At 41.2% G+C, this 12907-nt stretch overlaps 1 protein-coding gene across 2 annotated transcripts in view; it reads right to left on the bottom strand.

Annotated features, from left to right (window-relative positions):
* MCC (MCC regulator of WNT signaling pathway) overlaps positions 1 to 12907 on the bottom strand; it is a 322683-nt gene that overhangs the window by 17720 nt on the left and 292056 nt on the right. For both annotated transcript variants that reach the window (XM_042448793.1, XM_042448794.1), the window contains 3 exons: positions 11850 to 12084; positions 11473 to 11679; positions 2706 to 2803 (listed from right to left, as the gene is read on the bottom strand). In XM_042448793.1, the coding sequence (XP_042304727.1) occupies positions 2706 to 2803; positions 11473 to 11679; positions 11850 to 12084 (540 nt within the window). The remainder of the gene's footprint in view (positions 1 to 2705; positions 2804 to 11472; positions 11680 to 11849; positions 12085 to 12907) is intronic.

Below are 12907 nucleotides of genomic sequence, written 5' to 3'. Positions count from 1 at the left end.
CATAATTTTGGTACCAAAACCTGCCCTTGACTTATACATGATAATACATGTCAACTTATAGTCAAATATATATGCTAAGTCCAAATGCTACAGAAGAAAAGGAACAAAATCCTCACCCTAATATTGCAGATGGGCTATATAAAACAGAAGCAAAAGTTCTGTAGATGATATTTATGAAGTGGCTTTGCAGGCAAAAACCATATGTTTGGTCACCCTCTCTGTCCATCTAAACACAGCCTACTGCATAGATCAAATTAAATGTTCAGTAACAGCAACCAGGAGCTATATAAGCATGAAGTACATACAGTGATCCCTTGATATCTACTGGGATTTGGTTCCAGGACTCTCCTTGGAAGTTTGTCTCATTAAATACAATGGATAGTAAAATGATGTCCCTTATATAAAATGCCAAAATCAAGGTTTGCTTTTTGGAATTTATATATTTAAAAAATATTTTCAAGCCATGGATGTTTGAATCCATGGATAAAGAATCTATGGAGTTGGAGGACTGGCTGCATAAGTAATACTGACAATACAGGTTTAATAATTAGTTTAGGCACTAATACTATGGATGTTAAGCTGACACTTCCTTGCACAGGCGTATGTTATTGATGAATTGGAGCCCTGGTGGCGCAGTGGTTAAATGCCTGTACTGCAGCCATTCACTCAAGACCACAAGGTTGCGAGTTCAAGACCAGCAAAAGGGCCCAAGCTCGACTCAGGCTTGCATCCTTCCGAGGTCGCTAAAATGAGTACCCAGACTGTTGGGGGCAAATTAGCTTACTTGCTAATTAGCTTACTTGCTGTTCACCGCTATGATCTTTGGAATAGCGGTATATAAATAAAACCAATTATTATTATAGTTGTATTACGTATGACCAATGCAACTTAGTTCAGTAGTTTGCTGATGAGATCAGCACATACACTGCCCAAGGAATAATTACAAATGGAAATATATAAATAAGGTAGATATCAGATAGCTCTCTTAACAAAGACACGTTTTTGATTTTTCATTGCTCCTCAAGTTTACCTTCTTTCCCTTAATAAATTGGCTTATCCTCAATTCTGTTATGTAATAAGATTGTATTTCTCATACTGTGCTGAGAGCCTGAAGTGGTTTCTGCAAAAATGTTTTTAAGTTGCCTATGAACCATATCTTTTTTCCAGATCTTCTTTAAATGTGCATAAACACATATTATTCAGAATAAGCTCAAGGTCCCATGATTTGATTTTGGCAGAGTCATAATGGAAAAATCAAAATGAGTTAAAATTCTGTTTCAAATTTGTTACTATGAAAAATTTACTAAATAGTTCTTTGTACCAAACGGCTTGTTTGTCCACCCTGGAAATGTGTCTTACATTTTTCACATTTCAAAAATATACATTAAAAAAATCTTTCTGGGATACACTGAATTCTGCAGAATACAGAAAACTGAAGGTACATGGCCTTTAAACATAGTAAGTCAAAACCTGAGGACAGAGTCACACCTATTTGTCCCAAAAGATGTAATGACAGTTTACAGAATTGGGAGCCCATCTTCATGTTCATGAATGTTCACAATCAACTTTCAGATGAACATGCTAGTAAATCTAAAGCTGGGGAAAATCACTCACTCTCTAATTCTTGCTGGATGGCTGAGGTTGAAGAAGGTCTCAGGCATCTATCCATGAGTTTTATTGTTGTTAACTTCCACCAACTAAGGTGATTTCATTAGTGAATGTGGAGAAGCAAGACAAATGAGCTTGTATCAGAGATCCATTTGCTGGTATACTTTTCTCATTCAAGAAACCAATCTTGCATTATGGCAGAGTGTGCACTGAAGCCTCTTACTCTATTTTCCTTATCTTTAAATTGTGTTTAACTAGTCTAACCTTAATCTAACAACACTTTCCGCCAATTCACCTGGGCAGGAAATTGCGCTGTCAGTTGCAATTTCCTGGATCAATTTTTAAAAAAAACTGATGTCAGGTTAGATAATGGTCCAGGTAAGCTAATTTTTGTACTAAATTATGTATTTTAGTTAATAGCTCAGGATTCCATATTGAAGTCCTTTAAATCCTGGATGCCTGCTGTCAAACTATGCTGTTTTTAAATTTGTTATTTTAAAATGTAGTAATCTTTTTAATACTCTCAACTTGTGTCTGACATATTCTATCAGAAGCTGGTAGTTTTCCTTTTATGTCTGGTTTCCTGCTTCTGATGGAATTTTCAAAAGGAGTATTAATTAGTACATCTTTTGCAACTTGATGTTTACGCTTGTAGGTTTTTTTTCTTCAAAATGTCTAAAACATCACATTATCCACTGTTTATGGAACAGTGCTGTCAATCGTGAAGAGTATGTATTATATAAAACTGAGAAGCCTATTCTTGTGGGGAATTAATTTTGCTGAGATGATACTGAAATTCTATTCCCAGATTTGTGTTTCTCTGGTGGTTTTTCATTAACTGACTCAGCTATACTGTGCCTTAAGGTTTTCATTTGTGACATGGGAATTAACAATAATAATTAAGCTTCCAGCCTATAGATGTTTGGGAATGTATGACTGTGCTGATGAGTGCTGAAGAAAAGTAAAAGAGAAAAGGAATGATTAGAAAGCTCCAGAAATGCAAAAACAGCGTGCACTTGACTGAAAGTCCATAATTAAATCACATATTTATTAGCACCTCTCTTCCTCATGGAAGAGGATATTCTTATTATTCTTACCGTCTAAGTGCATTTGCCAGTTCTGTAGTGAGTTCACTTTCACTATAGGGCTTCAACTCAGCTAGTGTTAATGATGATGCGGTGCCATCTGTGCACTCCTGAAATATAAAGCAAGACAAGTGGAGATCCTCAAACATTCAGACTTTTTTTTAAAAGAATAAATCTTTACATCCTGCTGGCTGTTCTCATTCAGTTCCAGGTAAATTGGTAAAGGTAAAGGTTTCCCTTGACAAGATTGTTTAGACATGACCGACTGTAGGTGGCGGTGCTTATCTCTGTTACTAAACAGACATGGCCAGCATTGTCACATACAACTCTGTGGTCTTTTGGCCAGCATGTCTGCAGAGAATGCTGTTACCTTCCCACTGAGGTGGTATCTATTTATCTTTGAATCTGGATGGAGAAAGTGCCTTAAAAAGTGCCTTCATGACCTGGGGCAAGACAGTGCCACCCTGACAGATAAGGCCATTCCAGGAATATAGAAAGCAACCCTTTGTCTCTGGTTAAGAACTTCAAACTTCAGAAATAGCAAGAAGATGCATGGTGAGAGACACGGGAAGGCAAAGGTAGGCCTGGGAAAAGGGGACTGAGGGGAAATGTTTGCCCCTCTTTAAGTACTGCTTCCATACTAACCAGTAGGCTGAGCCTCAGTTCTTTGGGTGTCAAACTGGTAGCAGGAGTAGTACTGATGAGTCCTCTATATTTTGGCAAGCCTCAGTGGCCTCGTCCATAGATAAAACCCTTGGATTAGCTATTCAAAGCCCACCTATGCCACCCAACTCTATTATTACTGTGCACCAGTTATATATTCAAAATGACTTTTAAAAACTATTTAACAAGAAAATATATTTTATAAACTATTTGGGGACTTTTTCATGGAAGAGAGGGATGGTGCTTCCTGCCACACACAAAGCAAATATTCAAAATATGATAGCTTGACAACAGTTAACATTCTCCTTCTCATTACTGCACCAGCAGCTAGCAGGCAGTGACGAGACTGCCTTTCTTATACTGTCTTCCTATTCCCGGGAGGCTTCTAGGTCTCCTAATATATTTTCATTTGTAACTCTGAGAGATGGTAAAACCATATGATTAGACCTGTACATGTTGTTTAGTACTTGACACAAACAAGAACATTCATGCTTTACTTCCAATTCTCTACAGCCTAAGGCAGAGTCAAAATGCCATACACTCTAGGGACTTGTCAGTGATACAAAACAACTCTTACTCCCTGGCTTGTGAGATGATGTATCTCCATTGTGCCAGGTGTTCCCTTGTGGCTTCAGTAGGAATTCACTGTTTCTACAGAAGTATTTGCTTATCTGCAAGAATTCTGGATTTTCTCAGAAAATCTCCCACAGGAGGGCATTGTGCTCTAAGATAAGAGTACTCTGGTCTCCCTTAGTTTTTCTTGTCATATTTCCTTTCACAGGGGCCATCTGTAGTGGATGAAGAAGGGAGGAATTGTCATTTTAGAATTCCTCTCGTCTATTTGAAAATATAATGACTTAAATCCCAAGGAAACTATTTATTTCTGAGCTGAAGAAATCGCCTTCCTTCCTCTTCTCTCAGTATTCCCAAATCTTTAGTAAAGCCTGAATAAAGTAAGCAGACAGAAGGAGCTGATTTGTTGGAACTGAACAGAGATGGCTACCAAATAGGACATAAGTATTATGAAGAGTCCTGGATCATCCTGTGAATGCACTTAGACTAGAGCTTGGAAAAAGTGGGCATGGAGGCTGACGTTGCAGACCAAAAGAGAGAGAGTGAGAGAGAGAAGCTGTTTACCTGTAATTGTGTTTCTTCAAGTGGTCATCTGTGAACTTACAGAACCTGCCCTTCTTCCCCTCTTGTTTCACTTTCACTCCTTTTATGATCCTGCTGTTGTGAACTCTGAACTGAAGTGTGGACACTGGAGGGAGTTTATATAGAAAGGTGTGGAGGGGCAGGGCTACCACCAAAAACACCAGCTAACTGCTTTGAAAGTTCTAAACCAATACTCAGCAGGCGCATTACATCCCATGTATGTGTACATTTCAAAGCAGTTAGCTGGTGTTTTTGGCAGTAGCCCTGCCCCTCCAGACCTCCAAATATAAACCTTCTCCAGTGTCTACACCCCAGTTCGGAGTCCACAGCAGCGAGAGCATAAAAGGAGTGAAAGTGACACAAGATGGGAGGAAGAGTGGGTTGTGTAAGTTCACAGATGACCACTCGAAGAAACACAGTTACAGGTAAACAATCTGTCCTTCTTCTTCATGGTCTCTGTGACTTACACACATGGGCGCTTAGCAAGAAGTCAACCTCAACGGCGGAGGGAGTGTCATGTACTAGATGAAAGGAGACAACCTGTCTAAAGACAGTATCCCTCTGAGATCTGTTATCAATCATGTAATGTTTTGGAGATAAAAAAGGGGATTGCTGGGACCACATCATAGCATAGTAAACAATGTGAAGAGGCATTGTTTGCCAAGAAGGCCATGGATGTGGAGGTAGATCTTGTGGAATGAGCCCTGACAGGAGATGCGGGACGTTTGTTCGCTGGCTCATAAGTCAAAAGGATGGCACAAGTTATTCACTTGGAGAAATGGAATTGTTGTCACAAGTGACAAGTGGAGTGTTGCTTGGTCTTGTGAAAGGGTGTCATTCTATTGACATAGAAGAGCAGTGCCTTGTGCATGACCAGAGAATGAAATGACCTCTCGAGGTCAGAGAGCATTCTTCTATGAAGGCAGGAAGGACAGCATCCCAATGAAGATAAAATTTGACACCACTTTAGAAGAGATGTGATGACAGGATGGAGAAGAACCTTGTCCTTGTGGAACCTGATGAACAGTCGGTCAGAACGGAGGACACAGAATTCACTGACCCATGTGGGCAATGCAACTGCCAGTAAGGAGGCTGTTTTCCAGGTGAGGAGCCTGATGTCACAGGTGGCCATTGTTTAAATGGCAGAATAGAGGGCTAAGCCAAGTTCACTTGTAGGTTCCATGGGGGAGGCAGTGGTGGATAGGTGGGTGAAAGATTTGGTAACCTTAGAGAAAGCCTTGAGGACATGGTCAGGAAGCGGTATGGTTGCCTGGCTCCTGGCAGTGACAGGAGACAATTGACAAGTAATATTTTGAAAAAGAATGAGAATCCTCTCTCTGCCATTGAGGAAGGAACGGCAAGATGTTGGAAACATTTGTTTAGTTGAGGGATTGAGTTCTGCTGGAAGAATGGGAAAAGGGCTTCAAGTTTACAGCTCTAAAACCAAAGGAAGATGGTCTATGGGCAACCAGCAGGATATGTCTCACTGGTAATGTGAGAATGAGGGATCTTTCAATCCTTGAAGCCGAGTGTGCGGGGGACCAGCTGCCTCATTGCTCCATGATTGATGTGGAGGGCAGAGAATCATGCATGTCTGGGCCACCATGGGGTAATAAGGAGGCAGTGAGCCCGGTCTTGACATAGTTTTGTGATGGGTTTGGCACCACTGGAAAAAGTGGGAGGGGTTAATAAGGGGGACTTTGCCAACTGAAAGGAAAGGTTTCTACTAGATTTGCATTTTCCTTGAGGAATCTGAGGAAGGCGACCTCGTATTAGTAAGAAACAAAGATATCTATGTCTGGAGAGGCCCTGAAAGGAGGAGGACTGCAGAATTATAGGACCTCATGCTGAGAGAGTCTGCCAGGGAACTGAACACTCCTGGAAGGTGGCTTGGAGTTGGAATATTAGTCTCCGTATGCACCAGTTCCATAATTGGCAGCAAGATTGGGGAGAAAGAGTGACTTTGTGTCCCTCTTTGGGACTGTGTTGACTGAGGTGATGAAAATTGGAGAGCCTTTTGAGGACATTTTCAAAGGCCTGAAGAAACCTGAGTATGGCCAACATTTCCAGGGCACTGCTGTGGAATGTGGATTCTGTTTTGGACCAAGTCCATTGAGGGGACATCACATTGAGATGGGGAGTCCAGCCTTAGGAGAGCCACCTGCTGTCAGGGTCCGAGATGATTGTAGGGGGTGGGAGGATAACATGTCCCTGCAGAGGTTGCAGGTGGATAGTCACCACTGAAGGGAAGACATACCAACCTTGTATTGTGAGGAGTTTTGAAGTGTGTTCGAGGCAGGGGTTGAACAAGGAGAAGAACCTGAAGGGTCCACATACAAAGTCATGCGTATGGCACTACTGCGGTGATTGAAGATATAGCCAAAAGGGGTTAAGCAGTGTGAGCCCAGCTGACTCGAGAGTTCAGAAGCATGTGATCTCAAAGTGTATCTTGTGGGTATTGTCTGCAAGAAGATAAGCAGACTGCACCATGTAGAGTATCATGGCTCCATGAATGTGATCGATTGTGACTGGATGAGATGGGCCATGTCAAAGTTGACCACCATCCTGAAACAAAAATGAGGAAGGCTAGAGAGACACAAATGCTGTGGTAGAGCTGGGCTCTGGGATGGGCAACCAGCAAGCTATATATTGGAATATGACTGTGCGTTGCAGGAAGAAAGGCAGCTACATACCCCATGGATTGGTGAAGACTCATGGTAGTGTGCAAGAGCCAAGTGGAAGGACAGTGAACTGGTAGGGAACTGTGTCCAGTATGGAGGCAAAGGACCTGTGATGAGCAAGATGTATTGATAAATGAAAAAAGCATCTTTGAGGTTAAAGTAGAGAACGAAACTCTTTCCTGGAGAAGGGTAAAGGTGTAGAAGTGGACGGAGGTTTCCATCTTTTTGTCAACCAAAAAGTATTGAGAATAGAATGACAGATATGCGCAGGAGAGGGAATCATCTCTACGGCACCTGTGATGAGAAGACTGAGAATTGCAGCATGGGGTCTTTGACAGTGAAGATTAATGGAAGTGTTTGATTGATGGCATGAATAGGAACTGTATGATGTAACTTGTGAGTGCGCTCGAGTTTGTCATCAGTGGAACATACCCAATGTCATTGGATGGCAAGATTAAATTATGTTTTTGGTCTGTGAGGAGAGGCCTGACAAACATGGCATCAGAGCGCTGTGGCTCCTGTGATGACCCTAGAAATCTGGTTATCATCACTGTAAAGATGATCCAGGAAGGGGAACAATTTGCCTCCCAAAATTTATGGTAACCTCCCATGGAGGGATGGTAGGTGACCATGGAAACATAGAGTGAAAATTCAGCATAGATTGTCCTATTCGGAGAGTCAAACTTCCACCATTGTCAGGAGGGGAAAGACAATGGGAAGGACTTCTTGATGTTGAGATGAGTTTGTGATCATGATCAGATTCTTCTAAGGCGGCAGTATGTCAAAATATTATAAGAGGGCAATGAAAGAGAGTGGCGTTAGCCTGATGCTGGGTTTTTACAGTATTGAATGCAGTTTTATCGCTATTCTCTGCTTGTGTGTCTGAAGATGGTTAACATGACTTCCCTTGAATATGTATCTGAAGAAATAAAAAAGTATGGCTGTACAATAATCAAATAGCTCAGTGTAAGTACTATACCAAATAAATGGTTTTCAGAGTTATGTCACTTTGGAGCGGTAGGAATTTGGTGTCGATCATGATCAATGTGAATGAGGAGACTGTTGGGAGAACTGGGTACAGAACAGACGAACCTCAGACAGTTTGTAGAGCTTAGAATCTAGGCGATATGCTTTACTGCAGAGATTATCACAAAGAGCTGGCCAACCTGGCAGAATCAGCTGAGGAAACGTTGATGCACAAGATCGAAAACAATCCCTTGCCCTTTTACAGGGGGACGATTGAGCTCCTTGGTCCTGGTCTTGGGGACTGTCAGTGAAGATATCAACAGATGGTTGGATAGGTAGGGGCAGTGTTGTGTCCTGAATCCATCTGAAATCATCTATCTCATGGGTAGTGGATTGAGGTGATGCCGAAGAAGGGACTGGTTGGAAGATGGTTGAGGTACTGCACCACTGTGGTATTGGAGGTGAATACAGAAACTTTAGAGTAGCTTTCTTTTAAAAGTACCGATGTATGTAACGTGGGTAGATTTTGAAAACCATCTTGCAATGGAGGGATGGTATTGAGTTGAATCGAAGATGGTCTCATTGAGGTTGTGGGGAAGCCTGTAGTCAACTGATGGATAGCAAGTCAAACGGGAGACTCCAAGCTTTATTTATTTATTTGTAAAAGAGTTAGGCAAAGTCATATATACAGTTGCATGCCCAGCCGACATAACTGGGACATGGAGAATCATGGATAAGGCTGCATAGTTAGCCAATGGAGTTGGGGAATGGACAGCCATGGATAAGGCAGTATGCCCAGCAGGTGAAATCAAGGCATGGAGCTGTGAAAAAGCTGTTTGGTAAGCTGATGGAATCAGGGCACAGAAAGCTGTGGATAGAGCTGCGTGCTCAACCAGAGGAGTTGGGGCATGGAGAGCTGTGGATAAATCTGTATGCTCAACTGATGGAGTCAGAGCATGGAGAGCTGTGGATAAAGCTGTTAGCTCAGCTGATGGAATAAAGGCATGGAGAGCTGTAGATAAGTTGTGTGCTTGGCTGATGGAGTCAAAAGCATGGAGGGCTGCAGAGAATGCCATGTGTTTGGCTGACAAAGTCAGGGCACAGAGGGCCATGGATAAGGCCATGTGCTCAGTTTATGGAGGGCTGAGGATAAAGGCTGTGCTCAACTGACCGAGTCAGGGCATGGAGGGTGGTAGTGAAAGCGGCATGCTCAGCCAACAGAGTCAGGGCATGGACAGCTTATTGCCAGAGAAGGGCCTTTAATCCAAAGGCTTGGTTGCAGTAAGCCTGAGGTAATAGGCCTGGCAATGATGACACGGGGGCCAAATTGTGGGCCTTGCCAATGCAGAGGCCGTCTTTGTGTTACCCCTGTAATCAACACATTGCTTGAAGAAGGTTGAAGATGAGAACTGACCCAATCTATTCAGGAATTGGTGTAAGGCAAGGCTGTGTCCTAGCTCCTCATTTATTTAATTTATTTGTAGCAGATCTTCCAAATTTCATGTCATCGGTTGACACCCATCCTCCTATGTTAGGAAATCGCCCACTTTTAGTGTTACAATATGCGGATGACACTGTATTATTGTCGCGGACTCAGGTGGGCTTAAAGAGAGCCCTGAATAGATTTAGTGAATATTGTGTTAAGTTTCACCTACAGATTAATGTTAACAAATCAAAGGTCTTGGTATTTTCAAAAAGATTCACTCCAAGGAAATGGAAGATGAATAATCAATCTATAGAACAGGTAAAAATGTATACATATTTGGGAGTTCTATTCCATTACAACGGTCTTTGGGTAAAGCAGAGAGAAAAGGTTATACATTCTGGGAAAAGAGAGTTGGCAATGTTGCAATCCTTTTACTATAAGAAGGGAAATCAAGATGTCCTTGCAGCCTTGAAAATCTATAAAACCAAAATTAGACCTCAAATATTATATAGTACATCTGTATGGGTAACAGCTTTCAACAAAGAGGTTGAAAATTTACAATCTCGGTTTTGCAGAAAATTGTTATCTATTCCGCCATGCGTTCATTATTTAACGCTATATGACGAGCTTGGTTTGGTTACACTTGAGACCACTGCCTGGTTGATGGCATATAAATATTGGCTTAAAATTCATTATAGACCAAATAGATCTAGTTTAATTTGGTTTCTCTTATCTGATAATTATTATACTAATTGGTCAAAAGCCTTTGAAGACAATCTAAAATTAAAGGGTTTAAATCTGGACTCTTTACTCCTTTTGACGGAGCACGAGTGCTTCAAGACAATTAAGGATTGTTTTCTGAGTTGGGAACATAAGGAAATTTATTCTACCTCTCCCAGAGTATGCTCCCCTTTTGTATTTGGCATTCCCCCCTGTTGTGGTGAGATACCAAAATATTTTCAATCGTTGTCCCTTCAGGCTGCGAGGAAAGCCTTCCTTTTTGCAAGGCTGAACATCCATCCGTCATGTGTTACTAAGGGGAGATATATGAAAATTCCATTTGTTAATCGTCTTTGTATATGTGAGGCAGTTCCAGATACCCTCCAACATATTGTTTTTCTTTGCCCATTATATCAAAAACCGAGAAAGAATTTGATAAAGAAACTAATGGAAATGAACTACTGTGTAATGGATATAACTTTAGTGCATTTATTGGAGGATTGCAATGAGCAGATTACACGAGTGATGGCAAATTTTCTAATGGAGGCAACAAAAATCTGGTATAAATTGAACAACTGTAGTCCATAGAATTACATGTTACACGGACGGAATTTTAAAGTATTTATGTTAATGATTTTAGTTTAAAATTTTAACTTGTATGATGTTTTTATTTGAGATGCCTAATAAAGGTTATGGTATGGTATGGTAGGTTGAAGATGAGAAATCTGAGGATGAGCCAAAAAACACTGAAATCCAAGGAAAATCCAAGGAGAAAACTGTTGGAGAAGCCAAGTCAAAACCAAAAGTAAAAGAGAGAATCACTCTGAGAAGCACTTAACAATGCTACTGCTGCGGCAGAAGAAAAAGAATCGGGTTATGGACATTGGAGGGGGCTTATATAGGAAGGTGTGGAGGGGCAGGGCTACCACCAAAAACACCAGCTAACTGCTTTGAAAGTTCTCAGTCAGTACTGCGCACACACATTACATCCCATGTGTGTGTAAGTCACAGAGACCATGAAGAAGAACTTTGCAATCTCTGACCTTGACTACTGTCTTTTTTATGATAGCATCAAACCAGATACCACTCAGCCTGGGTTATATGCCAACAGCTGCATCTAAGAAAACTCCAATCAAGCAACATCTGAAGATATATGACAGCACCTCACCTTACTTGACTTCTCTTTACTGCTGCTACTAGCTGAGCTGAGAGATCTCATCCTTTGTTCCTTTTGCTCTTCCACTTCAGACTTCAGGTGCTCAATGTGTACCAGATAGGCTTGTTCTTGAGCTTCTCGACTGCTAAGCTTCAGCTCTAGGGCTTTTTTTTCTTTTTCTAGCAAGTACAGCTGTGCCTTCAGCTCTGCCATTTCCTCCTGGTGGGGGAAGCACAGAGGATCATGCTTGAGTTTGCAATTCAAGAAGTCTACATAACTGGTACATGATTTTTACACATTGGCCATTTTAATTGGTAAATAATATTCACAATGTGTCCTAATAATTAGCTACACAATAATCTAAGTAGATTGAAATTTATCCTTTTTACCTTCATTGCCATGAGCTCCTGCATGAGTACAGCATTTTCTAGATCCAGCCTTTGACTGTCTCCACGTGGCTTGACATCATAACTGAGGGGATCAATATGGATGCTCTCCAGCTCTAACATAGTCAGTTTAACAGCTGCCCTGTCATTTTTCAGTTGCTGAATGTAGTCCTTCAGCCTCTGTTCATCCTCCTTTGTGAATTCAGTATCACAACTGCTTGCTGTCGAACTAGTTGTGCTTCGAAGAGGAGAAACAAATATGTAAGTAAGTTTATTTTTATATAGTAGATGTGTAAAAAGACAACAATAACAAAAACCTAAGCACGAAAACAATTTTTGAAACACAAGGGCAGATGATCAGAAAGAGCCACTTGTTATTGAGTAAAAGTGCTGTTAGACTGCCAAAATTGTGGTGCATTAAGCATCAAATAGAGCCAGCATTCTGTGGTGGTTTGAGTCACACTGAAGACTACAATTATAGAAATCAGCCATGGAAACCTACTGCATGACCCTGAGTAAGTCACAGTCTCTTAGCCTCAGAGGAAGGCAACAACAAACTTCCTCTGACCAAATCTTGCTAAGAAAAGTGTACACGATAGCTTTGTTTTAGGATCATCCTAAATCGGAAATGACTTGAAGGCACATAATACCCTCCTGTTTCCAGTACAAGGCTAAATTTCTAAATACAGGGCCAGGGTTTGAAACTTGTGAATAAAGCTGTCTCAAACTGTTTATATCTCCTAAACAAATAATGTGAGAACCCTCTCCGTGCCTCAGACTTTGGAGAGCTGCTGCCAGTAAGGTTAAACAAAACTGGCTTAGATAGACAAAAAGGCAGCGCTTTTCTATGTCACCTGAAGGAAGAGGAACTAGTAGTTTACTACTGCAGACCCCTCCCTAAGTCTAAAACCCAATAGTTTACATATACAACAGAATGAGAAACTAAGCAGATGGTTCCATTTTAGACCACAGCAGTGGAATCACATTTTTTATTCTTATTTGTATATGGATTGGCTATAGTCTCTCTTCTGGATGTGTTAGTTTTCCATCTGCAGGGCAGC

This window comes from Sceloporus undulatus, chromosome 2 (assembly GCF_019175285.1).
Source record: "Sceloporus undulatus isolate JIND9_A2432 ecotype Alabama chromosome 2, SceUnd_v1.1, whole genome shotgun sequence".
Taxonomy (NCBI): domain Eukaryota; kingdom Metazoa; phylum Chordata; class Lepidosauria; order Squamata; family Phrynosomatidae; genus Sceloporus; species Sceloporus undulatus.
This window is presented reverse-complemented; position numbering and strand designations above follow the sequence as displayed.